The sequence below is a fragment of the Strongyloides ratti genome (assembly GCF_001040885.1).
Source record: "Strongyloides ratti genome assembly S_ratti_ED321, chromosome : 2".
In the NCBI taxonomy this organism is placed as follows: Eukaryota; Metazoa; Nematoda; class Chromadorea; order Rhabditida; family Strongyloididae; genus Strongyloides; species Strongyloides ratti.
Genome location: NC_037308.1, coordinates 4,608,422 through 4,634,815, shown reverse-complemented (window position 1 = coordinate 4,634,815; position 26,394 = coordinate 4,608,422). Strand labels below are relative to the sequence as shown.

General features: G+C 25.6%; 7 protein-coding genes across 7 annotated transcripts; 3 read left to right on the top strand and 4 right to left on the bottom strand.

Annotated features, from left to right (window-relative positions):
* Window positions 1-1,003: 1,003 nt before the first annotated feature.
* SRAE_2000148800 (Eukaryotic translation initiation factor 2 subunit 3) lies at window positions 1,004-2,465 on the bottom strand (the record flags this gene model as incomplete). The annotated part of the gene is made up of 2 exons (XM_024652446.1): window positions 1,004-2,403; window positions 2,456-2,465. The coding sequence occupies 2 exons, from the start codon at window positions 2,463-2,465 to the stop codon at window positions 1,004-1,006; spliced, it is 1,410 nt and encodes a 469-aa protein (XP_024506022.1).
* A 293-nt stretch (window positions 2,466-2,758) lies between these two features.
* On the bottom strand, window positions 2,759-9,554 carry SRAE_2000148700 (UPF0378 protein KIAA0100; the record flags this gene model as incomplete). Its single annotated transcript, XM_024652445.1, has 3 exons — window positions 2,759-2,827; window positions 2,883-9,453; window positions 9,499-9,554. The coding sequence occupies 3 exons, from the start codon at window positions 9,552-9,554 to the stop codon at window positions 2,759-2,761; spliced, it is 6,696 nt and encodes a 2,231-aa protein (XP_024506021.1).
* Window positions 9,555-9,794: 240 nt separating this feature from the next.
* SRAE_2000148600 (Zinc transporter ZIP1) lies at window positions 9,795-10,838 on the bottom strand (the record flags this gene model as incomplete). The annotated part of the gene is made up of 2 exons (XM_024652444.1): window positions 9,795-10,670; window positions 10,716-10,838. 2 exons carry the CDS (start codon window positions 10,836-10,838, stop codon window positions 9,795-9,797), a joined length of 999 nt encoding a protein of 332 aa, XP_024506020.1.
* A 1,685-nt stretch (window positions 10,839-12,523) lies between these two features.
* On the top strand, window positions 12,524-13,923 carry SRAE_2000148500 (Tubulin beta-2A chain; the record flags this gene model as incomplete). Its single annotated transcript, XM_024652443.1, has 2 exons — window positions 12,524-12,580; window positions 12,637-13,923. The coding sequence occupies 2 exons, from the start codon at window positions 12,524-12,526 to the stop codon at window positions 13,921-13,923; spliced, it is 1,344 nt and encodes a 447-aa protein (XP_024506019.1).
* Window positions 13,924-15,129: 1,206 nt separating this feature from the next.
* On the top strand, window positions 15,130-16,255 carry SRAE_2000148400 (Ribonuclease Zc3h12a-like domain-containing protein; the record flags this gene model as incomplete). Its single annotated transcript, XM_024652442.1, has 2 exons — window positions 15,130-15,314; window positions 15,364-16,255. The coding sequence occupies 2 exons, from the start codon at window positions 15,130-15,132 to the stop codon at window positions 16,253-16,255; spliced, it is 1,077 nt and encodes a 358-aa protein (XP_024506018.1).
* A 342-nt stretch (window positions 16,256-16,597) lies between these two features.
* SRAE_2000148300 (Proton-dependent oligopeptide transporter family and Major facilitator superfamily domain, general substrate transporter-containing protein) lies at window positions 16,598-20,811 on the bottom strand (the record flags this gene model as incomplete). Its single annotated transcript, XM_024652441.1, has 4 exons — window positions 16,598-18,023; window positions 18,086-18,664; window positions 18,721-19,021; window positions 20,781-20,811. The coding sequence occupies 4 exons, from the start codon at window positions 20,809-20,811 to the stop codon at window positions 16,598-16,600; spliced, it is 2,337 nt and encodes a 778-aa protein (XP_024506017.1).
* A 1,404-nt stretch (window positions 20,812-22,215) lies between these two features.
* Window positions 22,216-22,722, top strand: SRAE_2000148200 (Calycin-like domain and Calycin domain-containing protein; the record flags this gene model as incomplete). Its single annotated transcript, XM_024652439.1, has 2 exons — window positions 22,216-22,487; window positions 22,542-22,722. The coding sequence occupies 2 exons, from the start codon at window positions 22,216-22,218 to the stop codon at window positions 22,720-22,722; spliced, it is 453 nt and encodes a 150-aa protein (XP_024506016.1).
* Between the last annotated feature and the right edge of the window lie 3,672 nt (window positions 22,723-26,394).

Sequence of the window (26,394 nt, the reverse complement as noted above, 5' to 3'; positions counted from 1 at the left end):
CTTTTATCTATTTTCTAGTATGACATAATCTTTAAAATTGAATACATAACTAATTTCTATGGTTTTGTCAAAAAAATTTTTAATGCCTATAAAAGAGTAAAATAACGAATAATATATATTATAAACTTAAAAATGATAAAAATATTTTGTTGTATTTTTTCCTGATTTAAAAAAAAAAATAAACGAATGATGGATAAAAATAAATAATTTTTACTCCATTATTGAATGCTTCCTGTGGCATATCTTATTTATCACTTTCTACATATTTTTTTTAATTTTTCAACTAGAAAAAAAAATGATAATATATTAATTGACTTTGAAATTGAAAATTACAACTTTATATAAATTAACTTTAATATATTATTATTAAAAAAAGTAATATACAACTATAAAAACAAAAAAATAAATCAACTATCAAAATATGTTATTATTATTATTTTAAAGTATATTTTTAACGTAATTCTTTCAAAGACTACTGCTAAATTCTTTATCATACTACTTTGTTTTTCTTTTTTTTTCTCTTAACATTATTGTAACTATGATTTTGTTGTTAAATTAAAATTACAAATTAATTATTGTGAAAAAGGTTTTTTAAAAAAAAATATTTTATAAATAAAAAAATTCTTCATGCAATAATATTTAATTTATAATTAATAATATGTATGTTTTTTATTATGGGTGAAAGATTTTTATTGCATTTTTATAATAAAAGACTTAATTTATTTTTAATATTGAATATGAATAGAATTATTTTTCCAAATGTTTTTCTTTTTGCTTTTTTTTTAAGAACAATTAGAAATTGTAAGAAATAAACTTTTTTATAATATACGTACTACTTTTATAATATTTTATATAAAAAGAGGGAAAAAAAATAAAAAATATTATAGTTTATTTTTTGAATAAAATTCATACTTTTTTTTTAAAAAATTAATCAACAAATTAATCAAAATACCAACAAATATTTATTTAGTATTATAAACATATACATAGATATATAAAAAAATTAATCAACAATAGGTGGGATAACAGTACCACGTCGAATGGTTCCCCAACCAATAAGACGCCAATGTTTTTCAATTCTTCTACTCAGTGCAATTTTTTCATTTACCTCCGTACATATAGGATCAGTTAAAGCAATCTTTGCAGCATCACCCTTCACAGCTAATACTCTACATCCTGTAGAAAGTGAACCAATATTAACCATTAAAACTTCTCCTTTTGTTAATTTTTCAACTCTTGCACCCTTTTTACCTCCTTCAGTACGAACACCAAGTAACCTACGAAGAACAAAATATGAAATTTCAATTTCTGTATAAATATCTGGTAAAGTTCCTACAGCACCAAGGATATGCCCAACTAAACGATCACCTCTACATAATGTAGGATCAATTTGTGTACCAACACCAATAAGACCACCTGGAACAGCATACTGCAATTCATTTTGTTCTGCATACAATGAAACAACTTTACTAAAAATAGGTCTACATTGAACTTTTCCATCAGATGTTTTTGAAATAATTCCTGGACGTACTTCAATTTCTTGACCTACTTTAAGAATTCCTTTTAATATAGAACCTCCAGCAACACCTCCTTTAAGATGTTCTACCTCACTACCAGGTTTATTAACATCAAATGATCTAATAACAATAAGTCTTGCCGGTGATGTAAAATCTCTAACAGGAACAGGAACCTTTTTACATAAATATTCACAAACAACATCAATATTATATTTTAATTGAGCAGATATTGGAATGACTGGAGCTTTATGGGCAACTGTTCCTTGAACAAAACTTTTTATTTGATCATGTTGATCACGAGCTTGAGAATCTTTAATAAGATCAATTTTATTTTGTAAAATTAATAGATTTTTTAACTGCATAATTTCTACAGCAGCTAAATGTTCTGATGTTTGGGGTTGTGGACATGGTTCATTACCGGCTACCATCAAAAATGCTGCATCCATAACAGCTGCACCGTTTAACATTGTTGCCATAAGAATATCGTGACCAGGACAATCAACAAAAGAAACATGACGAACACAGACAAACTCTCCACCACAACCTTCTCTTTCACATTTAAAACGATCTGGAGTTTGGGATCCAGCAGATCGATAACAACCCGGTCTTGGACATGCTTCATTAGAACATCTATAAATTTTTGCATTAGCATAACCAAGTTTAATCGTAATGTTACGTTCAAGTTCATTTTTGAATTTGACAGTATGAATTCCAGATATAGCCTTGACGAGAGTAGACTTTCCATGAGCTACGTGGCCAATGGTACCAATATTAATAGTAGCTTGACGAGAGATAACCTCCTCTGTAAGTGGATTTAGATCTTCAGGATTAATCTTGCTAGCATCCTGTTTTGATAGCCATGGTTGACCGGAAACTTCTGTTTTGACTAAAGAAAAAAAATTGTTTAAAATATTAAAATAAAAATATAATAAACAAACCTTCAGACATTTTATAAATATTTTTTTCTTCTTTAATATGGAGATTTTTTAAAATTTCTCAAAGAGAGACAAACCACTTTTGTGTAACAGGAAATTTTCTACTCTAGATTACAGAAAAAACGAGGATTTTCTTGGTCGTTTTTTGTAAAGATATACGAGTTACCAAAACTCAGAATGTCGTTACGAGAACTCGTATAATTTTAAAATCATAATGAACAAGGGTAAATTATATTTTTTATTGCTATAAAATAATTTTTAAACAGAAAATAATAATTAATTATAAAGAAATATAAATAAATATAATTATTGGAAATTAATATCTGCATTTTGTCTTGAATTTTTCTTTTTTTTTTCTTTTTCACTAACCGTAGCCTGAAAGTAATATATAAATAATATTAAAAATATTATTAACCTATTTAAAACTTACATTACCAAGTACCATTAGTTTTTTTTCATCTTCATTTAATTCATTAGGAAGAGAACCTAAAGAAAAACCAATATTTTTTGTTCTTAAAAATTTCTGTTTAACAAATTGTTTTGATATCATTATTCTACATCTATTTTTAATAGCCATAGCTAAATCTAACCATGTCCAATTTTTATCATGATATTCACATAATGGAAATAAGAAATGATATTTATTAATATCTGATATATTTTTTTCTTTTGTTCCTTTATAACTTACAATAAAAGGTACTTCTGATATTTTGATATGAACAAACATATTATTCTTGTCTGCCCGCGCTTTCATTTTATCAATTTTATCATTTGTTTGTTGATCTTTATTTGGATCAACACTTTGTCTTCTAAAACTTCCATTTATTGTTCCTTTAAATTTGTTAGCAAATGACATTGAACTTCTATTTCCTGGTGGTACAGGTGTTACGATAGAATTTTTATGAGTTGATAAATTAACTTCACTTGATTCACTTGTTTGTTGTTCTGTTGTTTCTATACTTTTACCAGGAAAGAAAAATCCCATCATTTGTTTATAAAATTTATTTGATATTTGGGCTTGCATTGGGCTGACGTTAACTTCAAAATGTTCTTTTATGGCTATGCCACCAACTGCTGGTCTGTCACGACAAATTACACGTATACTAGGAATTCTTTCATTATCTTTATCATCCCCATTTCTACGAATTCTTGTTAATGTTTCTTTAAATTTTGCATTTGGAAGTAAATCTAAAACTTTTACACCACCTATCTCTAGTAGATGTTCTCCACTATTATCAGTTTTAACTGTTCTAGTATATAAGAAATTTCTTATTTGTAACTCAGTTAAACTAATTTGCCCATCAGTTTCAGTTAACTTCCATACACAACTTTCAAAACAAACTTCAAATCGTTTAGCAATTGTTATAGCATTATCCTCATCAATTGGAAGTTTTTTCTTATTTTCTTTTTTATCTAATGTTTTTTGTTCAACCTCTTTTTCTCTGAAACACGAAATAGTTAAAGCTAACTCATCAATTAACATAATTTGTTTTTCTTTATTTTCCTCAATTTCGTTTTTTATCTTCTTTTCAATTTCATCTAATTCTTTTTTATTTTCTGTTATTTCAAAATCTTTAATTAAATAATATAATTGTCTATCATAACTTCTTATTAATGTTACAACTTCACGTAATTCTGCTTGAAGTTCAGAAATTTTTTGACGTATCTCTTCTGACTTCATTTGGGAATATTTAAACCAAAGAAGTTTTCTTTTTGATTCAGCTTTCTTTTTGAATGGATCGACAAATAAGACAAGATTATTAATTATATCAAGAATCATTTGATATTGTTCAGAATTAGTAGAAACTTCAAGCATATTATGTTTTAATGTAAAACAATCAACATTTTCTTTTTTATCACCTAAAAATAGTTGATTACTTAATTCTTCAGGTGTTGGTGGTGGTGGAATACTAGGTAGGATAGCATTATCTTCAATATTAATAAGATCTGTAAATGAGACAAATAACATTTGACATGAACATCTTGAAGCTACTCTTTGTAATTGAAGACCATTACTATTAGTAACTGTACTACCATCAGATACAACACCACCAACAGCCTCCCCTGTACCACTATAATCATTTATCTTATCATTTATATTTTGATCACTTCCTGGTTTTTCCTCAATAACATCTCTCCTTAACCAACTAAATTGTTTTTTATTAAGACTATTCTTATCTTTTCCCATCATAACAGGAGCAAAATATTGCATACCTGAAAATACTGCTGACCAAGAAGTTTTTATCAATAATTGATTATCTCTCCATACAGGTGTATGAATATTTTCATTAATAGCAGCTCTTGAAGCAGTCATAATAATAAAACCATCCGTTTCATGGCCTTTTAATACAGCTTGACAATTTAATAAATCAATTTGCCAATTATGCATAAAAATATCATCTTTAGTACATAAAGCAACACCATATAATGAATTTGATGGTGGATCAACGGTATTCTCATGCCAAGCAACAAATTTTGTCTCAGCCTCATCAACAAGTTTCCATAACATTTCTGTTGCTTCATTATCTCTTGATTCAAATGAGGATGACTTCATTCTACTAATATTATTTTTACGATTTTTTTCTTCTTTTATAAATTTTTTATGTGTACTTTTATCTGATTCTTTAGGTGATTCTAATTTACTACTACTATTAAACATCCAATTTTTTAAAGCATCAGTACTTAAAACTTTTCTTAATATATGTGCTTTCTGTACACCATCAGCTATAACAAAACATGTATCACGATTTTCCATTGTCCAGGAAGCACGAACATCTTGAATTGTTAATCTATGATTAGCATATTGTAAATGATGAGGATCTTTAATATTTCTTCTAGATAAATTAGGTGTACCTTCATAGATATTTTCTCTTATATAATTTATTCTTGACATACCAAGAAAAAAACTATCATCAGAATCATTCATTTCATTTACAGATTCAGGTTTTGATGAATCTCCATATAAATGAATATGAGCTCTTTCTAAAGAAGCAGACATATGATTTAATTTCCAAGTAATTCTTTGTCTTTTTATCATATTTTCATTATCCTTATTTTTTAAATGTAATAATTGGAGATCTGCCGTTAAATGTAAAGAATTTGTTATCATTCTAAAACCATAATTTGAACTACATGACATCCAGTATGATATCATAACTCGAGGTAAAGATATACGTAAATGTACATCTTTGAAATGTCTTGATAATTGAAACTTTCTATTTAATTTTCCATTACTAAATAATTGTCCTCTTTTTATAGGTTTATTTACAGTTGTTAAAGTATTTTTCATAAAATCAAACCATTTAAAAGTATTTGCATAAAGAAGAATTTGTGGAATGTTTCTTTCTGGAGAATCTTGATCATTTTTAACATCAAAATGTATTACAGCATTGATATGATGACTTCTAAAAGCTCTATAAGAATCATGTTCATGATTTGTGGAACAATCAGGTAATTTATTTGGTGCACATGGTGTAACAGAATGATGATCAAATGCATTTGCAGTACATATAAAACGTAACTGGACTTCAAACTTAAAACCAGGTAAATTTAATATTCTACTATCATCATACTTGCTAGCTGTTCTAACAAATGCCTCAACATCACTTTTAATTCTAAATTGACCGGTTGTCCAATCAAATTCAAAATCATTCCATACTATTTCAATAAATTCAGTTGAATTGTAAGGATCAGTTGAGGCTAACATTCGAGCAATATATTTTTTACATAACATACTAAATCTTCCATGATGAAGAAGTCTTATTTTATCCCAAAATGGCATATTAGGAGAAGGATCACGACTAGGTGGATTTATATTGTTAAAACAAAGAGAAATCATTGATAAACATGGTTCCCAACAGGGTCCATATGTTATATTACAATAATTAACATCAGCAAATAAATCATAATAAAATTTTAATGGACACATATTTCTTTCAAGTTCATAAATACCCCATGGTTCAGGTAAAGTAATATAGGTATTTCGTATACTTCTACCACCAGGACAATTTTCTGCTGCAGCAAATCTACCAAAAAAATGTGCATCCTTTATTACACAATATTCTAAAGGATAATCTCTAAAATTCATATTCCATTCATTAAAATCCATCTCAATTTCTCTTGCCCACATAGTTGAAAATTTCATATCTTCTAATGGTGCATTAGTTTCTGGATTAAATTTTCTCATTAATTTTATAACATTATCTTTTCCATGTAAAGAAATATCAGCAAATGCTCTTATACATAAATCAGTTATTGTCCAATAAAAAAGTTGATTTCTCAAAACATCCATTTTTTTACATCTATCTATATATATCTGACAATTTTTTCTCCTCAAATTTGTATATAATTCTTCAATTAAATTTTGACCAATTTCACCATCAAATTGTTTACCACCCTCACTTATTTTTTCTTCCATAACTCTTCTTCTTCTTTCAGATTCATAAGCTTCATCAACCATTAATTCATAATTTGCCTGTAATCTAATTTCAAAAGGATCATCATTCATTTGAAAATTAAATTTTTTTATTGAAATTTTTACATCAGATGGGAGTGGAGAACTTTCAAGAAATGGTTTTGGGACATGATTATGAACTTTTTTCATCCATTTTATAGAATTTATAACTTCTTCGTATGCAGAAGCAAAATTGTATTCATAGGGGAAAATTGCTGATGCTAACTCAGCAGACCATAACCAAGTTTTGTTGGTTTTTGTATGTAATGATTCCATTCCCTGTCTGATAGCAAACATCTCTGGCTCATTTAATATCATTTGTATAAGAGGATGTTCAAAATGAAAAATTGGATGAGAATCCATGATAATGTTAAATTCTGGAGAGCTAATTGACATCTCATCATGCCTTTTTTGAAAATAAATAGATGGAACTCTCCATTGCATAATATGTTCTCTAGGTAATTTATAACAAATTTCAACCATTTTTAAAGATAAAATGTTAATGGTTAATGGAGTTAAGGGAATAGATTCCATTTTTTGTTCATTAACAAAATTTTCATTGAAAAGTTTTCTACATAAACTATATACTTCATAAAATACCACATAAAGAAATGGAGACCATGTGATATTGAAACTTGAATTAGCTTTTATAAATAAATCTCTTTGCTTTCCAGAGATATAGTGAATTTCAAGACTATCACACATACCACATATATCTATAGAAATTTCTTCATATTTATACCAGTCTATAATTATATTTGATGTTTTTAATTCAGAAACTCCTAATCTTATGCTTTCTATTTTAAGATCAAGATTTTTTTGAGGTAAATTTTTATAGTCACAACGAAATGAATCAACATTAACAGCAAGAAATGCACTTTGTTTAGCATTAAAGAATATAGCGAGATTTTTTAATGAAAATTGCAGAATAAAAGGTTTTATACCATAGGATTCAGAGGCGTCATCAGACCCAACAGCTGACCATGAATCTGATCTATCTAAATCTGTTTTTTTATCTTTAAATGATTCAATTAAGTTTTTAATAAAAGTTGCTAACTCTTCAACTACCGTTTTCTCCCATTCAAGTTGTAAATCTTCTAGTTGAAATTGTAAAATTTTTTGACCATTTATTTTTTTGAATTGTCCTAAACCAGCTCCAAGAGCAATAATTGTACCCCAAACATGATGAATAGGATTAAATCGCATATTTTGAAATTGTGTTAAATCAAAAGTTTTACTTAAACAACGATGACTCCAAAGAGACTCAATTCCTAATTCAATACATTTAAATTTACTATCTCCAACAAATGTTATCAATTCAATACCAAAAATAAGATCTACGTTACCTTTTGTTGAATTTCTTAATAAAATACTCATAGTATTAACTTCAAAATTTAAATAGATTAAATTTTTTGACTTTTTTTCTAGAGGAGAAATTCTAACACCATCACATGTGAATTCATCATTAAAACCATACATTGATTCATCACCATTTGCACAAAAAATATTTTGTAAGTCTAATTTTTTTCCATAATCTATCCACCACATTAAATCATTTTGATCTAGTATTAATAATGGATTAAAAACTACTACTTCAATCCATTGCGCTTCATTACTAGAATTTGTAGGTTTACTTGATGATAATACACAAAATGAACCACATTTAAAATGAGAAACCCCTGTATGTTCTTTAATACAAAAATCTTTAAAATCTATTGCTAATTTTAGGTGTTTCCAATCAATTTCTGAAGTTATTTTCTTCAAATTTAACATTAACGTCCTTTCCATTGACGTTTTGTATTCCACAATTAAATTATCAATATTCATTTTAATAAATGGAACATTTTTTTCTACTTTCTGTATATCATTGTCCTCATTAACTGGTGATTGTTCTGGCATATTAACCTTGACATACTCAACCAAAGCTTCGCTAAAATAAATAGAAGGATTATCTAAAGACATCGAGACATTCTTCATTTTTTCATAATCAGGCGCAAAATCAAAAGATAATGAAGATGCCAATGACAATTCCATTAATGAGGTAGCCCCAGCAATTTGATTACGTAAAAGCAATTTTTGTTGAATTAATTTAGAAGTACAATCTACTTGTAAGCCATCTCTTTCTAGATATGTTTCAATATATAATTGTTCAAAAGTTAAGTGTAATAAACATTGCGGTACAATATCCAAGAAAACAAAATTTGCTGTTTTGATAAATATTCCAAAATATTGAACATATTGGAAAAATCTTTTTAATGAAGAATTTTCATTATTCCCGTCTTTTTTTCCTCGTAATAAATTAAGAGATTTTAAAGTAACATTTGGAGTGCCCTCAATTCTAAGATCATCAACAACAAATGAGATTGGTTTTTTATAAGAAGTACTAATTAATGAACTTCCAATACGAAGATTATCTATCTCAACCGACAAACCATCAATATAAATCAATTTTAAATGTGATATATACAGTAATCCGCATTTCCCTAATTTTACTTGATAACAAGAGAATGTTCTCGCTAGTATTTTTGATACAATCCATCTCAGGTACCTATTTAAAATGCATATATATATATGAAGTTGTCAATAAACCTACATATAAATAAATATAAAAAATGCAAAAGAAATAGCAATTGTTATAGTAAAAAACATGATTTTTTTCAGATTGTTAATAACATTCTATAAACAAAATTATTCATATATAATAATACCTCTTCAAGTACGTAACATGGGATATTTAACCACTATTCATAAACAAACTTTCCCTTTAAAACATAAAAAAAAAAATTTTATATAAAAATTACTTGGCAATATATATACATATACTACATAAATGAGTATATCGATAAATGTAAAATTTAAACCACTATGAATTAATATATTTTCATTCTCCTACATATTATCATCATCGGAATCTGGAAACAAATAAATAAAGAATGCTATTACACAAAATCCTAAGTACAAGCATATCATTTTATAATTTCTATAACCTTTTTGATTTAATTCATGTGGTAAAATTTCAAAACACGTAATATACAAAAATGTCCCGCATGCTACAGCTTGAAGTGTTCCAGAAACCATTGATGCAGTTGCTCTACTACCATGATTTAATATTTTTATTACAGCTAACCCGAAAAATCCTCCAATTAAAACCATTCCAGCAAATACTGTACAGCACATAATAATTGTTACAGTTTTTAAATGTGATTGTACTAATCTTATACCGAGAGAAAAACCAATTAATGTTTTGTGAATAAATAAAGCACCAAAAACTTGCAAAAGTACATTAACTTCCATTAGCATACCCAATGATAAACCTTCAAATACCGCATGTAATGATAAGGCAAATACCAATAATATAGCTCTCATTGATGAGTGACTTTCAAAATTATCTAATTCATTATTTTGCATTGAAGAATCATGAACAATATCATCTAGTAAAGGTCCATCATCATGTGAATGACCATGTGAGAAAAGATCCATTGAGTTTGAACTAATAAATCCTGATTCTTTTAAAAATAGTATCATTTGTTCAATAGTTAAAATAAGTAAAAATCCAAAAGCCACACATGCTTCAGCTATAGGAAATTCATTATCCCACTTAAGTAATTTTTCTCCTTTATTAATAGCCTCAATAGAATCCGGCAAAAGATCCAATAAACACGTTCCTAAAAAAACACCTGCGCCAAAACAAGAAACAGATGAAAAAACAGCCTTCATCCAACTATTGTTTGTTGATAAGGCAAGTTTTTTTAATGCAAATGCACCCTGTAAACAAATAGAAAAATAAACAATTTTAAGAATTAAATTTACCATAGATGCCATAAAGGTAGTAAAAAAAAGTAGAAGAATAAGACATGATTTCAATGCATTATTTGTAGGTATAACAGGTTCAGGTTTTGGGCCAATCAATGAACCAATTGAAGAAGTTTCCATTTTAAATAAATATAAAAATATATAGTACTATCATGTATTTTAATTCCTTTATAGATACTGCAAAAAATAAAGTGAGAAATCTGATATTAGCAGGTGACACCAAAAAAGTGTGTCCCCTTTTTAAATTTTTTGCTTACTATGTATGTCTCCTCTTTTCTCTTATCAGACATGTCTTTGTGATGATTAATAACAGTTGATGGAAATACGTTCCTTTATCATAATTATATATTTTGTCATCAAATCTTAAGTAAATTTATGTAGAGTTAGAAAAAACATTATTTTATCACTGCAATTTTGGGTCGTGCTCCGACTGTAAATTCAATCAATCTTTCTTCATATTTGTCCCTAAAATGACATAACACACAGACACGCGCGCGCACTTTATGTCATAAAACGATTGGAATAATAACATTTCTATATTGGAGGCATTTTAGAATTGCTTTTTATGTCTTACGTTTTAGTGTTTTACTTTTTTTTCATCTATTAATTATATCTTCCTTTGTTTTTGTAAGATTAATGCAACTTTATGAAATTTTTCTAAGAAGATTTTATTAGTTTTTACGTTATACAGATGTAGGGATTTGTAGTGTAAATTTTACTAGCTAATTTAAGCACTAAATAGTTTGTTTATTTTATAGATTGTTACAAAAAACGCAGAGTTTTTTCTATTTCTTCAATCCTACTTTGGAAGAAGACTGTCATCAATCTTGTGTTGTGTCATCATTTACAAAGTTATCTTTTTTGTTGGTAATACTTCTATATTCTTTAAAATAGTGATGGTTTTTATTCTTTTGCCACTACCAAGCGTATTATTTTTGTATTAAAATGATAAAGTGTATCAATTGTGTTACACTTATCGGTAGTATTTATATTCTCTCGTTTTAATATTCTAATTTTGTTAGTGTTGCGATTTTTTTAATATATTTACTAATTTAAATATTCATTGATTTCACCAGGATATGCCATATATTATCTATTGATTTTTTCTATTCAATTTCATTAAATGCTATATTCCTATACGCTCAATTATAAGTTTGTTCCTTTGGCGCTCTAGATGTATACTATAAACCCATTGAGAATATTACATATATTTTTATTCCCATTTAAAATGCGCGTTTGCCTACCCATTTCATTTTACAACGTTTTTTTTAAATACCAATCTGCCTCGCTGTGGAGAAAAAGAAAGATAGTTAGGGTGTATGTGTTTGTTAACGAGTTGACATAACATTCAAGCACCAGATCGCCATCTCGGCCTTTATCTTTTATTCGTTATTGCCTCCTTAGTAATATTTATGCATATACCAGAGAGTCGCTTAAAATGTGGAATTTTTTGTTTTTTAAACAGATTTTTAATGGGTACGGTAGGATTTTAATAAGAAAAAGTAGTGATTATGTATTGTTGTCATCGATATGATGATGTGGTTTTTCCATTGTATGTTGCGCGGAAGGTGCACTTTTTTATTAATTTGTATATGTGGACATTGATACATAGTATAATTTACTTTTTAGTCATCTAAAGATTTTTTTCACTTTGTGTTACATCGATTTTTTTAATATTGGTAAAATGTGTTTTGCCTTTTTTTTCGAGAGATTGTAAATTTATTGTTATTACCATTTCGAGTTGTAATTTTTTTTTCTACTCCCTCTAACTGTGTATTTATTTTTAGTTAATACTAGTACCAATCATGAGAGAAATTGTTCACGTCCAAACCGGCCAATGCGGTAACCAAATCGGAGCTAAAGTAAGTTTTGATATTTTTTCGTATCCTTTTTATGCAAAATGGTTTTTTTTTTCTAGTTCTGGGAAGTTATCTCAGAAGAACACGGTATTCAAACTGATGGATCATTTAATGGAGAAAATTCTGATAAATGCCTCGACAGAATAGACGTTTATTACAATGAAGCAAATGGTGGAAAATATGTTCCACGTGCCGTTATGGTTGACTTGGAGCCAGGAACAATGGATTCTATTCGCTGTTCAACATATGGACAACTTTTTAGACCAGACAACTTTGTTTTTGGACAATCTGGAGCTGGAAACAATTGGGCCAAGGGTCACTACACCGAAGGTGCTGAATTAGTAGAAAATGTTATGGATGTTGTCAGAAAAGAAGCTGAAGGATGTGATTGCCTTCAAGGATTCCAACTTACACACTCTCTTGGAGGTGGTACTGGATCTGGTATGGGAACACTTCTTATTTCCAAGATTCGTGAAGAATACCCAGACAGAATTATGTCATCTTTCTCTGTCTTCCCATCACCAAAAGTTTCTGATACAGTTGTTGAGCCATACAATGCTACTTTGTCTGTTCATCAATTGGTTGAAAATACTGATGAAACATTCTGCATTGACAATGAAGCTTTATATGATATTTGCTTTAGAACTCTCAAGCTCAAATCACCAACTTATGGAGATCTCAATCATCTTGTATCAATGACAATGTCTGGAGTAACCACGTGTCTTCGTTTCCCAGGACAATTAAATGCTGATCTTAGAAAGCTTGCTGTTAACATGGTACCTTTCCCACGTCTTCACTTCTTCATGCCAGGATTTGCTCCTCTTGCTGCCTGTGGTGTTTCTGCTTACAACGCTCTTACAGTTCCAGAACTTACTCAACAAATGTTTGACGCTAAAAATATGATGGCTGCTTGTGATCCAAGACATGGAAGATATCTTACTGTTGCTGCTATTTTCAGAGGACAAATGTCTATGAGAGAAGTTGACGAACAAATGATGTCTATTCAACAAAAGAATGCTCCATACTTCGTTGAGTGGATTCCAAATAATGTTAAAACTGCCGTTTGTGACATTCCACCAAAAGGTCTTAAAATGTCGGCTACCTTCATTGGAAACACTACAGCTATTCAGGAATGTTTCAAGCGTATTTCTGAACAATTTACTGCTATGTTCAGAAGAAAAGCTTTCATACATTGGTACACTGGTGAAGGTATGGATGAGATGGAATTCACTGAAGCTGAATCTAACATGAATGATCTTGTTGCTGAGTATCAACAATACCAAGAAGCTACTGCTGATGATTATGATGATACTGAGTACGAAGGAGAAGTTGCCGAGGAGGAATAGAAATTCTCATATATAACATTACTAATCGTATAACGAGCTAATTATTTCATAAATGTTATTTTCTTAATATTAAACTATTATTTTGCTTGAAAAACTTTTGTTTTACCGCTGGAAGTACTTTTCTACCTGCTTAAACAAATTTCATATATTGCTTTTTGTTATGTTGTGTACTCTCGACGTCAACTAATTCTATCTCTTTTTTTAATCATTTACTATTGTTCAGATTAAACATTTTTTGGTACTATTCAATTCTAGAATAGCCACTTTTTTTTAAATAAAATTGAGTAAGCACAGTTTTTTTAATTATATTATTTTTTCTAACGGAAAAGAATCTTTATCTCATGTTTTTAAATATTAAACTGATAAATATAGTTGTAGTAAGTGCCACTTTTGAAAATATAAAATATTTTTTCACATACTTATTGTGATAAGAAGTAAATTATATAATAAAAAAAGTATGGTAACATTTTTCATAATGGCACGTTGAAATTTTACAAAAGAATTTTAACTCTTGAATTTAAACAAAAAAAAAAAACTATATATATTTATATTCATTTTCATAATATAAAATTATTTTTTCTAATATTGTGAATCATAGGACAATAAATTATTCTCATCACATAATTTATGTGTTATATTATTCCTGATTTTTAATAAAGATAAAAGATTTGAAAATATATTAAAGATGTGTTGTATTATCGAAATAAAAATGTAAATTTATTATTTGTGCATAAAATATCTTATCATATACTTTTTAAAATGATATTATATATTTGTATTTTATTACACTAAAACTTTTAAAAATCTAAGTTAAAGAAGATACGTTTAATCAACTAATTTTTGTTTAGCTCAAAATACTTTTATTAAACTAAAAAAAAGTCATTATTAATCTGTTGGAGCATGACATCATTCTAAATAAGTAAATATAAAAAGCTGCTGATGATGAAAGAACGTTTGTTGGTAAAATGAGATTTATAATCAAGAAAAATAGGACTAATGAAAAAATGTCTCTACCAAAACCCAAAAATACACATTTTTTTTATTTGTGCGTAAAATTGCATACAATAATCAAAATTAATTTCTTCATTGTTTAAATTTTTTGAATATTAAAGATTATATAAACGAAATTTTTTGCATTAGTGAACATTTATTTCAATAAAAATAATATAATTTTTATGAAGAACTTTTAGTTTGTGACATAACCATATGCATAATATGAAAAATCGTCGAAAAGATGTTGTTGAATTTTATCAGCAACAAGTAGAAAAAAAACTATGTCGTGTACTGAAAAATGAGTATCTTTTTAGTACTACGTATCCAGAAGCCTTACCTAGAGTTGTCGTTTTGGATTGTTGCAGCATTTTTAAGGCTTCATGGGTAACTAATAAAGAGTAAGACATTTATTTTTAATAAGTTTATTATTTCACTATATAATTATAGTTATATAAATTGTGCTGGTTTACTTACAACAATAAGATATTTTTTGGTTCGAGATATTGATGTTGCTGTCTTCATGCCAATTACATATTTCAATAATGGAAATATTACTGTTGATGATGGTAATTTATTGATGGAACTTCGTAAATTTGATATTATAACATTTATTCCATCTAATAATTTATATCGTGAAAGACCAGCTTATCTTGGTTATGATGATTTGTATGTATTACATGCTGCAAAAAGATTTGGTGGAATGATTGTTTCAAGTAATCGTTTTGATGAAGTATATCAAAAGCAACAATATAGTCAATATCGCAGTATTATTAGAAATCGTCGTTTAAGTTTACAATTTATACCAATGGGAAAAAGTATCGTTAAATATGGAAAAGATATTTTTTATAAATGTTTTCCAAAAATAGAATTATCAATAGAAAATACAGATTTTCATTCAAGAAAACAACAAAATTCAATGTTTTGTATGCCATTTGATCCGGATTATGAAAAAGTTGCATTTCGTGGAAGATTTTGGAATAAGTCAAAAAGACTTGAAATAATAAATGCTATTGATAGTATGCTTAAAAATTTAGAAAATCGTTGTTATATATATGATTTTGTATCACCTTTAACTACTTATAATCCTTCTACAAGTTATCTACCACTAAAAGTTTTGAATGAAATTGAATATAAAAAAACATTTATTTCTAATATTTCATACATTTCTCAACCAATAGAAAATTTATACAATTTACAAAAAATGCCTAATAATAAGATACTAACTGTTGTTAATGATAAAAATACTGATGATTGTAATGAAGAAAAACCTATTGAATCATCATTATACAAAGCTTATGGGCAAAAGAATATACTTGAGAATATATTATATTCATATTAATAATAAGTTTTATTATAACTAAAAAGCGATTTCTCAATTATTACTATTTAAATAACTAAATATTACATTACACTTATACGAAAAAAAACTATACCAAAAATATTTATCCTAATTTTTATTATGTATGAAAATAAAAGTTTACTATAATACTTGGAATTATTATATCATAAATCTTCATTTTTATAAAATTTATGTTTATAGTTAAAAAAAAAATATATTTTGTAAATGTTAAGTGACAAAAAAACGATGACGTTTTGTTGTCATTAAATGATAACTGCGTAGATTGAGATCATATCATAAAAATAATATGATTTATTTTTTATCTACCCATTTTAAAAATAACTAATTTTTTGTATTGACAAAATTTCCGGTCAATGAATCTTCTGAAATTGTTTTTTTCTTTGGAAGTGTGTTATCACTACTAGTTGGTGATATTTCATCAGGAATATGATTTTTCTTTGACTTTTTATTATATCCATTAATTTCATTTGGATTGACATATTTATATCTCATTGCAAGAAGAATAAAGACTCCAATAACAGTAAACATTAATGCGGCATAAAAAAATAATTCATATGCAGGATCTTCTATAATTTTTGTACCAGAAATTGACATATCTATTATATTACCAAAACATACTGTCATTAACCATAATGCTTGAAGGACAGATTTCATATTTGGTGTTGATTGAGAATAAGAAAACTCAAGACCAGTTATACTAAGCATAATTTCTCCAAGACAAATGACAAACATTTGAGGTAATTGCCATAATATATTAACTGAATTTGGTCTGACAATTGTATGAATTTGTCCTTCAGAAATACCTTGATCTAAAACAAGAACATGAGCAGCACCCATTTGTGCAAAAATTTCAAGTTTTAATGAACATTTTGTATAATCAGTTGAACATAATTTACTATTAGCTTCATCATAATAAATTGTATAATTTGGTGATGAAAAAAATCCAGGATTAATATCAACATATTTTCCATTTTCAATTGTGACAGCTTTTTCTACTTCATTATTAGCATTAACAAGATTAAGATGACCTTTCTCGAGAAGTGATCCCTCAGGCAAAAGAAAATATATTCTTGTTTTACCATTTTCTGTCTTAACAATATCATATGAAAAAGAAGATATTAATGGTTTATTGTGAATGGGATCTCTAAAAATTCCAACAACAACACCATTTCCTTTATTTGTTACATTTATATCTTTTGAAAATGTTTGATCAAACATATTTTCAATTGTTCCAGAAATAGCTGGTATTTCTTGTCTTCCAGGTTTCATATCAATATTTGCAAGTCTAAAGTCGTTAGACGAGTTTCCGAAAACATTCATAATAACGTTGTTTGGAGATGGAAGTGTTTCCATTGTTTTATTAACTTCTAATTGAACAAAACCAGCCATAACAAAACTAACACCAGCCAACAAACCTCCACATGCCATTTTTCTTAATGGAGTAACTTTGACAACTTTTGTTACTATAGGAAATACAAACATATCAAAAATTGGTACAAGAACAAGAATCATAATTGGATTAATAACTGATACTTGATCTGGAAGTATTGTAAAAGAACCAACTCTTCCATCCATTCTACGAGCTTGTTGTACCCATGTTGATCCTTGTTGATCATATAATGCCCAAAAGAAAACTAATGGTCCATAAAGTACAGAAACATTAACTAATGTTTTAACACCAAGAATTAGACTACTATCAAATTTATTTGAAGCATAATCAGTCCAATGTGATGCTGTATCACGTCCTCTAAAAAAATTAATTTTTTAAATTAAATTAATTATTTTAAAAAAAAAATAAATAAAACATACTTTAAATTAGCTTCAATTTTACCTTTGAGTGCATAATAAATACATTTAACAACATCAAAGACAACATTTCCTTTTGGTGGTGCTGGTTTTTTATAATACTTCCATCCAAAAATAAAAAATATAAAAGCAAAAAGCATTAAAATTCCAGGAACTCCAAAAGCAAGTGGAAAACATGTTTCAGAACCAAAACATTTAACTCTACTTCTTATAATGGGTGTAAAAAGAATAGCAAAGAAAGAACCAGCATTAACAGCAAAATAGAAGAAAGAGAAAAATTGTGAACGTTCTTGAACTTGATTTTCTTCAAATTGATCAGCAGCAAAAGCAGAGACACATGGTTTGATACCACCAGTTGCAATGGCAATAACAAACAATCCAGAAAAATCTAAAAATTGACGAAGATCATAATCTAAATATGGAATAGAACCAATTGACATAAGAGCATGCCCAAATACATAGAAAAGTGATACCCAAAGGATAACTTTAAATCTTCCAAAATAACTGTCAGCAGCAATAGAACCAAAGAGGGGTGAAAAATATGCTAGACATACAAAAGCATGATAAAGTGATACAGCTGTTCTAAAAAAAATAATATTTTAATTAAAAGGTTAGAAGAATTTAATTATAAAAGGTACCCTTGACTAAAATTATATTCTGATAAAAAGTAAATGAGCAAAATAGCTTTCATTCCATAGAAGGAGAAACGTTCACAAAATTCATTACTCAAAATAAAGAAAACAGAAATTGGGTAATTTCTAATTTTATCCATAAAACTTTTGTTTGTCATTTCAGATCCGTTATAACTACTTGTATCACTAATATTTGGTGGGAAAATACTTCCTGATGGTTCAATAGTTGCTGAGATTCTTCTTATAAATGGTGTCTCCTGTTCTGGATATAAAAATTTTTTTGATGTTGTAGGGTTTTTTTTGGAACCTGAAAATGATTGACATAATATAAATATAATTATTTTGAATAACAAAATTTTATTGATGATTAGAATAAATTTTATTTTTACTTATATAAATGTGAATTATGGAAAAAAAAAAAATTTTGTGACATGTTGTGATGAGTTTTGAATAAAGCTAAATCAAACTATAATATATATATACTTTTTTAAGATGAATAGTTAAGATATTTGATGAGACAATGTATATAGTTTAGAGGTAAAACATTTATACATATTATTAAGATCAACTTTATGTATCCTTTAAACATAAAGTTTTTATAAAAGTGAAAGTTAGCAAAGTTAATAGGGATAGTTCAGTTTTTAAAAAACATGACATTACAATAAAATTAAAAAATTTAAAATATCTTTAATCTTAGAAATCGTAATTTTTGTTAATATAAAAGAATCTTTTAAAATGGTATATATATTTTTTGAAGACTAAAAAAGAGGTGGAGAAATTTAATTGTGAATAAATAATAATTCTTGTTATAATAACAATAGATAATCTTTTAAAAAATGTTTTACGTTATGTTTTAAAAGTATTTAAGTAATGTAATGTTATGAATGTTACAAAATACAGAAACCAACTTTTTTTTTTTCATGAGAAAATTTAAATGTATCAATATTTTTAATAATATTGGTAGAGAAAAGATGAATTAATGGAAAATAAATGATAAAGTTTTATGTCTAATTAAAAATGTTCAATTTTATAATGTTATTTTGATTAGTATTATAGTTTCTTTCAAAATGAATATCAAAGTATTTTTATTAATTGAAAAGATGTTACATACTAATGTATTTTATAAAAGTTTTTACTATTATTCATATTAAAATAATTTTATTATATTATTATATCAATTAATATTATACTAAAAAGATATATAAAAAAAAAGAAATTTAAAAAATAGTATAGTGAATAACCATATGATCAAGAAGTATGATAAAATTTTGAAAAAGTTAAAATACTAAAATTAATTGTCATAAAGTAGAAAGAATATAAATAATCAAGTTACATCTTTAAAACAATAAAAATAAAATATGCATGAGTGTTTTCTTTAGTCTAATTAATAAATTTAAATTAGTTTATTCTTAAGATATTAAATTATTCTTTTTAATAGTTATTATAAAGAAATAATTATATTTATATGTATTATTTAGACGATTGATATTCGCAAACAAACAATTTAATTATATTATTCAGGAATATATAGGTAAAATAAAATAAAAAGTGATAAGGAAAAAGACAAGTTTATGAATACAACTTCTTCCCACTATATTTTCACCATTTTAGTATTTTTCAGGTTTTTGTAAAATGGTCAACAAGATATAATATATAAATTTGTTTAAAAATAATGATTATAGAGGAAAAAAAATAATTTACCAAGTCAAAGTTGCATGAATGATTTTCTCTACAAATTTCTAAAGTTTTTTTTTCTATATATAACGATGTGTTGCGTTAACTAAATTATACATATAATTACATTTAATGTAATGATCTTTCACACCTTTTATATATGTTTAACTTTTTAAAATCAGATTAAAAATTTTATTCTTGGAGAAATATTAAAAAATTTTTATTATTTTCAATTATTATTCAAATGATCGTAGTTGAGATAGTTTTATTTGTAGGATTATGTATATTAATTTTTAAAATTATAAAAAAGCCATTTTGTTTAAAAATTATGTATCATTATTAAAAAATTTGATATGAGAAAAATATATTAAAAATTTTTATTTTCAACTCACCAGGAATTTGTAGTTTATTAACACTTTTCATTGTTTTGACTTTTTGTAGATAGAAGAATTTAAAAATGTTTTGACAAACTTTTGTTTTGTTTAGATTATACTTCACAGCAAAAAGTTGATATGGAAAATGTGTTAAGGGTTTATATATATACTTTTCTTAATATTATTAATCGTTATTTTATATTTTTATAGAAAAATATTTTGTAGAGATATTATGAGATAATAGATAAAAATTTCTTGATAAATGCTATAAAATAAAAATTTATATAAAAAATTGTTATGAAAATTAAACTCACATTAAATTTGTTATTGGAAGTAATTTTACAAAAGAGATTTTATTATTTGATAAGAGGATAAATGATATAACACTTTTATAATAGATGACAATTAAATGTACTTTACTATAAAGTACAAGAATTAAATAATTAAAAATTGTTCTATTATTAAAAAAAATTAAAATTTAATTGTATGAAGCTTATTAACTAGATAAATAGTATAGTAATTATAAGAAATATTTAAATAGCCTTCAAATAAGATACTTCGCTTTTTTGATATATAAATGATAAAAATTTTTATTTAACTGTGAGGTCGTTTTATTTTATCAAAATCTTAGTGCGTGACGAGATCGGGAAATTACTTACAAATTGATATTATAAATTTTGATATGAGAAACAAAAAAAAAAGAGGAAGCTCCTTATAAAGAAGAGTAATGGATAATGATAAAATAAAATGACAAGAATTTTTAAACCCACTTTTTAAATACATATATTATCTTGATATTATTAATAAACAAAAAACAAAAATATAGTAAATTTGATAAATTTGATTATTTTAATATTTCCTCTAAAACTTTGTAATATAAAAAAAATTTTTTTTTTTTATATTTTTTTTATATGTTATGACATGTTTAATAATGTTCCATTTTTATTCACTATTTCCTTAATATCATATTATATTAAATTATATTTTTTCCTTTTGGCATATTTTACAAACTATCTTTAAAGATGTCTGTTAATACAAAAAAAAATAAAGATATGGTATATATTAATGTTTATAGTGTAACTTGACATTGATAAAAGTTGATAAGAATCTTCCTGTGTAAATTTAAATCATGTAATAATGTACAACCTATTCTTGTGCGCGATTAGTTTTCTCTTTTATTTTATCACCGAAAAAAAAAAAAAAGAAAAATGATGACACGTCAATTCAATAAATTAATATTTTTAAATTTAAAAATATAAATTTCATGAAAATATGTTTAAAATAATATATTGATATAAAAATCATTTTTACTACTATTATTTACAATATGTTTTTATTATTATTGTTAAAAAAATTTATTATCACGTCATTTATCCGTTCTAATTATTTTTTTAAAAAAAATTTATTATTAACTTCATTTAAAATAAACTTAATTATTTTTATAGTTTTTGAAATGCCACTTAATGAAAAGCAAAATAAATTAATTGGAAAATGGAGATTAGAAAAGAATGGTGACAATTATGGAGAATATCTTGATGTTATTGAAATTGGTATGCTTAAGAAGACACTTGCTTTATCTATTGCACCTGATGTTATTATAAATGTTGATCCAAATGATTGTAATAAATGGAATTGTAGTGTTGTTTCACCTTTTAAAAATAAAACATGGAATTATACCTTAAATAATAAAGAAAAAGATGTTACAATTGATGATAGAGTTTTTTAGTAAGTTAAAATATTTTTATAAACTTTAATGTAACTTTTTTTTTACCTATTAAGTATTACTGTTACATTGACAGAGAATGGTGAAATGATAGAGAAACAAGAAGTTGTATCAAATGATCCAATGACTGGGATACCATCAATAATCACAAGATATGTCAATGACGAAGGTCAGTTGGTTGCTAAATGTGAAGCCAAAGGTGTAACGGCATACAGATATTATAGTAAAGTTGAGTAATAATGTTTCTTTTTGTAAAAAAAAAAGATAAATTGTTAAATAAAATAAAATTATTAATTTTAATATGATAAATTTATTAATTTAATTTATCACTTATTGAATATCTTTTTATTAACTTGTGAATACTTATTTTTGAAGAGGATATTTTTATTGGAGAATTTAATTCATCATACAACCAACTCGTAGCTTCTGGTAATATATTATCTCCATGAAAATTTTTTTTCTCCATAGTTATTGGTAAAGATATATTGATTGGATCAAATAAAGGTCGTGGTAGAAAATTTTTTACTCCTTTTCTTATTGAAAAAGATTTCATATTTATTGTTTGGTTGTTAGTAAATAATATATGTTTAAAAAAAAACAAGATAATGTTGTTGAAAGAAAAAGAATGAAATATTTATTAGTTACATTATTTTTAAATATAATCAAATATTAAAAAAAAAAACAAATTTTGAAAAATATTGTTCAGTAGGCTGTTGTAAAATTTAAATTCTTAAAAAATGCAAGAAATTGACAAAACATTATGATAAATATTTATTTAGTGATGCTTTAAAAAAAACTGTGTTAATTGTAATACTATCATAAAGTTTGATATATCACAGTATGCCTGTTCTTTTTAAAAAATATTAAATATTAAAACTATTCAGTATAAATAAAGTGTGATTTAAAAATGAACTCTACTATAAAAAAAGTGTTCTGTTATAAAGTTTAGCGGATTTGAGATTAGTTTTGGTAGACATTGTTAAATAAATTCAAAATTATTATTAGTATTCTCACTACATAATAACATTACCCATAATTTTCAATAAAAATTTGGATTACTAATCGTATATAATAAAATAATTGTTAGTTTGAACTAAAAAAAAATTTTTTTTCAATGAAGCATAGAATAAATGCAACAATACATTAACTTTTTTGGAAGAATTTAGAAAAAAACAAGATTTAAATTTTATCATTTCTATTGTATTTTGTAAAATTTTTTTAATCTCCATAAAATTTAATAAAATTTCAAATTATTTATAACTAATATAAAAATCTCTTACATGATAAAATAAATTTATAAAATAAAATTTATTGATATTTAATTTCTTAATAAAAAGTGATTAATATTTTGATAATATATTAAAAGTATAATTAGAAACTAATTGTATAAAATTAGATGATAATTATTTTAATGTTTTTTTTTTGTTGAAATTCTAAATTTGAATAGAAAAAAGTAATTTAATATACCCATAAAACAAATGAATAATTTTCCAGCGTTCAACATAAAAATGTTTATAATTTTAGCAAAATTCATATTACAAATAAATTTGAAAAATTAATTATATAATTTTCATGACGGATTGCAAAAAAAAACAATGTTTTTCTTATGGTTAATTTATTAAAATTTGACAAGTAAACCAAAAATGTCAAATATCAAGTCTTGTTTAAAATATAAACAATTCAATTAAATTTTAAATCTTTTGTTAAATTTAAAAAAAAAAAATTAATATGAAAGTTGTTTGAAATTTGATTTAATTGAAAGTAAATAATATGTCATAAAAATGCATTTATGAAATAAAATAAAAAAAACCGTTTAAGAAATTTGAAAACATTTATAAATTATATATTAAAAAACTTTTTTGTTTATAAAGATGTCAACTGAATAAATATTTTACAAAACATGTTTAAAATTTTTTGCAAACTAATTTAAATTTATTGAACTACAATTTGTATATTTATTTTAATGTTACAAAAATCAAAAATATAATGAATCATTCAAATATTGGTAATTTTATTTCAAAACAAAATTTATACTTTGTATATTCAACTTTTGGAAACCTTAAATTTATATTATCTATTCAAATTATCGTAATTGAAAATATTAAACTATTATTTTATCATACGTTTTGTCTAAAATTTTTCATTAAAACAAAAATATGAATTTATAAATTTGAAGGATATTCTGTAGGCTTAATGTTAAAGTAACTGATGTACTAGAAATTTTTTTTTGAATATTATACATGTGTTAAATTTTTTTTTAAAGTTACAATGTTGATTTAAACAAAAAATTTTTATACTAAAACAACAAATAGATAAAGAAAAATAAGTGATTAAAAAAATTTTTTAAATAAAAATTAAAAAAAACAACTTTTTTTGGAATTTGAACATGCTACTATAGTCATTCGATAGACCTTGAAATGAGATGAATTTTGAATATAATCAACAATATCCGAAAATCGAAACTTCAGGAGTTATAAGCAATCAAAGTTGAGGGCGAAATTAGAGAATATTTTTTTACAAATCTTGACTTCCATGATGCAATGAGAAATTTTAAAAATAAACATATGATTCTAGATCAGTTTTTTTCAAGAAGTTCATTGCGGTTATTCATATGTTTATAGGACATCTAAAAATAAAGATATGATAAGAAGTATGTTTGAAAAAAAGTTTTAAGAATTTAGTGGTAACTCAAGTTAGTGAGGTCACAGGTCCATGAAATTTGATGCGCTGTGCTTCTTTCATAATTTAAGGTGTACCTTACGTTAAAAAGATTTCAAAATTTTCAACCGTTTTTGAAATACTATGCTTGGTACTTTTTCGCGCGTGATCCATTGTCACCATTTTTTTATATCTCGAAAGTGGTTAAAGATATAAAAATATTTTGAAGGTAGACCCTATTTGAAAACTCATTTGAAGCCGATTGCAGAAAACTGATTTCATTTATCTTTATTTTGAAGCGAGATATAACAAAGGCGGAAAATTTTCTAAAATATTCATTGTTCCCGATTTATAAATATCTTAGCAAATATTTATCCTATGAAGATGGGACTAGTTTCATTCGATTTCTATTCAAAAGTAGGTCTAGTGTATTAATTTTCATAGCTATAAAATTATTTATTTCAAAGATATAAAAATTGGCTGAAAATTTTCTAGATTTCCGATTTTTTCTTTAAAAATGTGACTCAAAAAAAACAACTTTTTTTTGAAATCGAATATGCAACTATAGTTATTCGATAGCTCTTGAAATGGGATAAATTTTGAATATAATCAACAATATCAGAAAATTGAAACTTCAGGAGTTATGAGGATTCAAAGTTGAGGGGCGAAATTGTGGAATATTTTTTTTAAATCTCGATTTTTATGATAATTTTGTAAATTTTAAAAATAAATACTTTTTTCTAGATCAATTTTTTACGAAAAATTCATTAAGCCTATTTTCATCTTTATAGGACTTCTAAAAATAAAGTTATGATAAGAAATATGTCTCAAAAAAAGTTTTAAGAATCTAGCGATATCTCAAGTTAATGAAGTCACAGGTCCATGAAATTTGATGCGCTGTGCTTCTTTTATAATTTAAGGTATACCTTACGTTGAAAACTTTTTTAAATTTTCAACCGTTCTTGAAATACCGAGTTTAGTACTTTTTCGCGCGTAATCTATTGTCATCATTTTTTTATATCTCGCAAGCACTTAAAGATATAAAAAAATTTTGAAGGTAGACCCCACTTGAAAACTCATTTGAAGACGATTGCAGAAATCTGATTTTATTTATCATGATTTTGAAGCAAGATATGACCAAGGGCGGAAATTTTTCTAAAATATTCATTGTTCCCGATTTTTCAGTATCTCAGTAAATAATGACCCTATGAAGATGGGACTAGTTTCATTCGATTTCTTATCAAAAGTTAT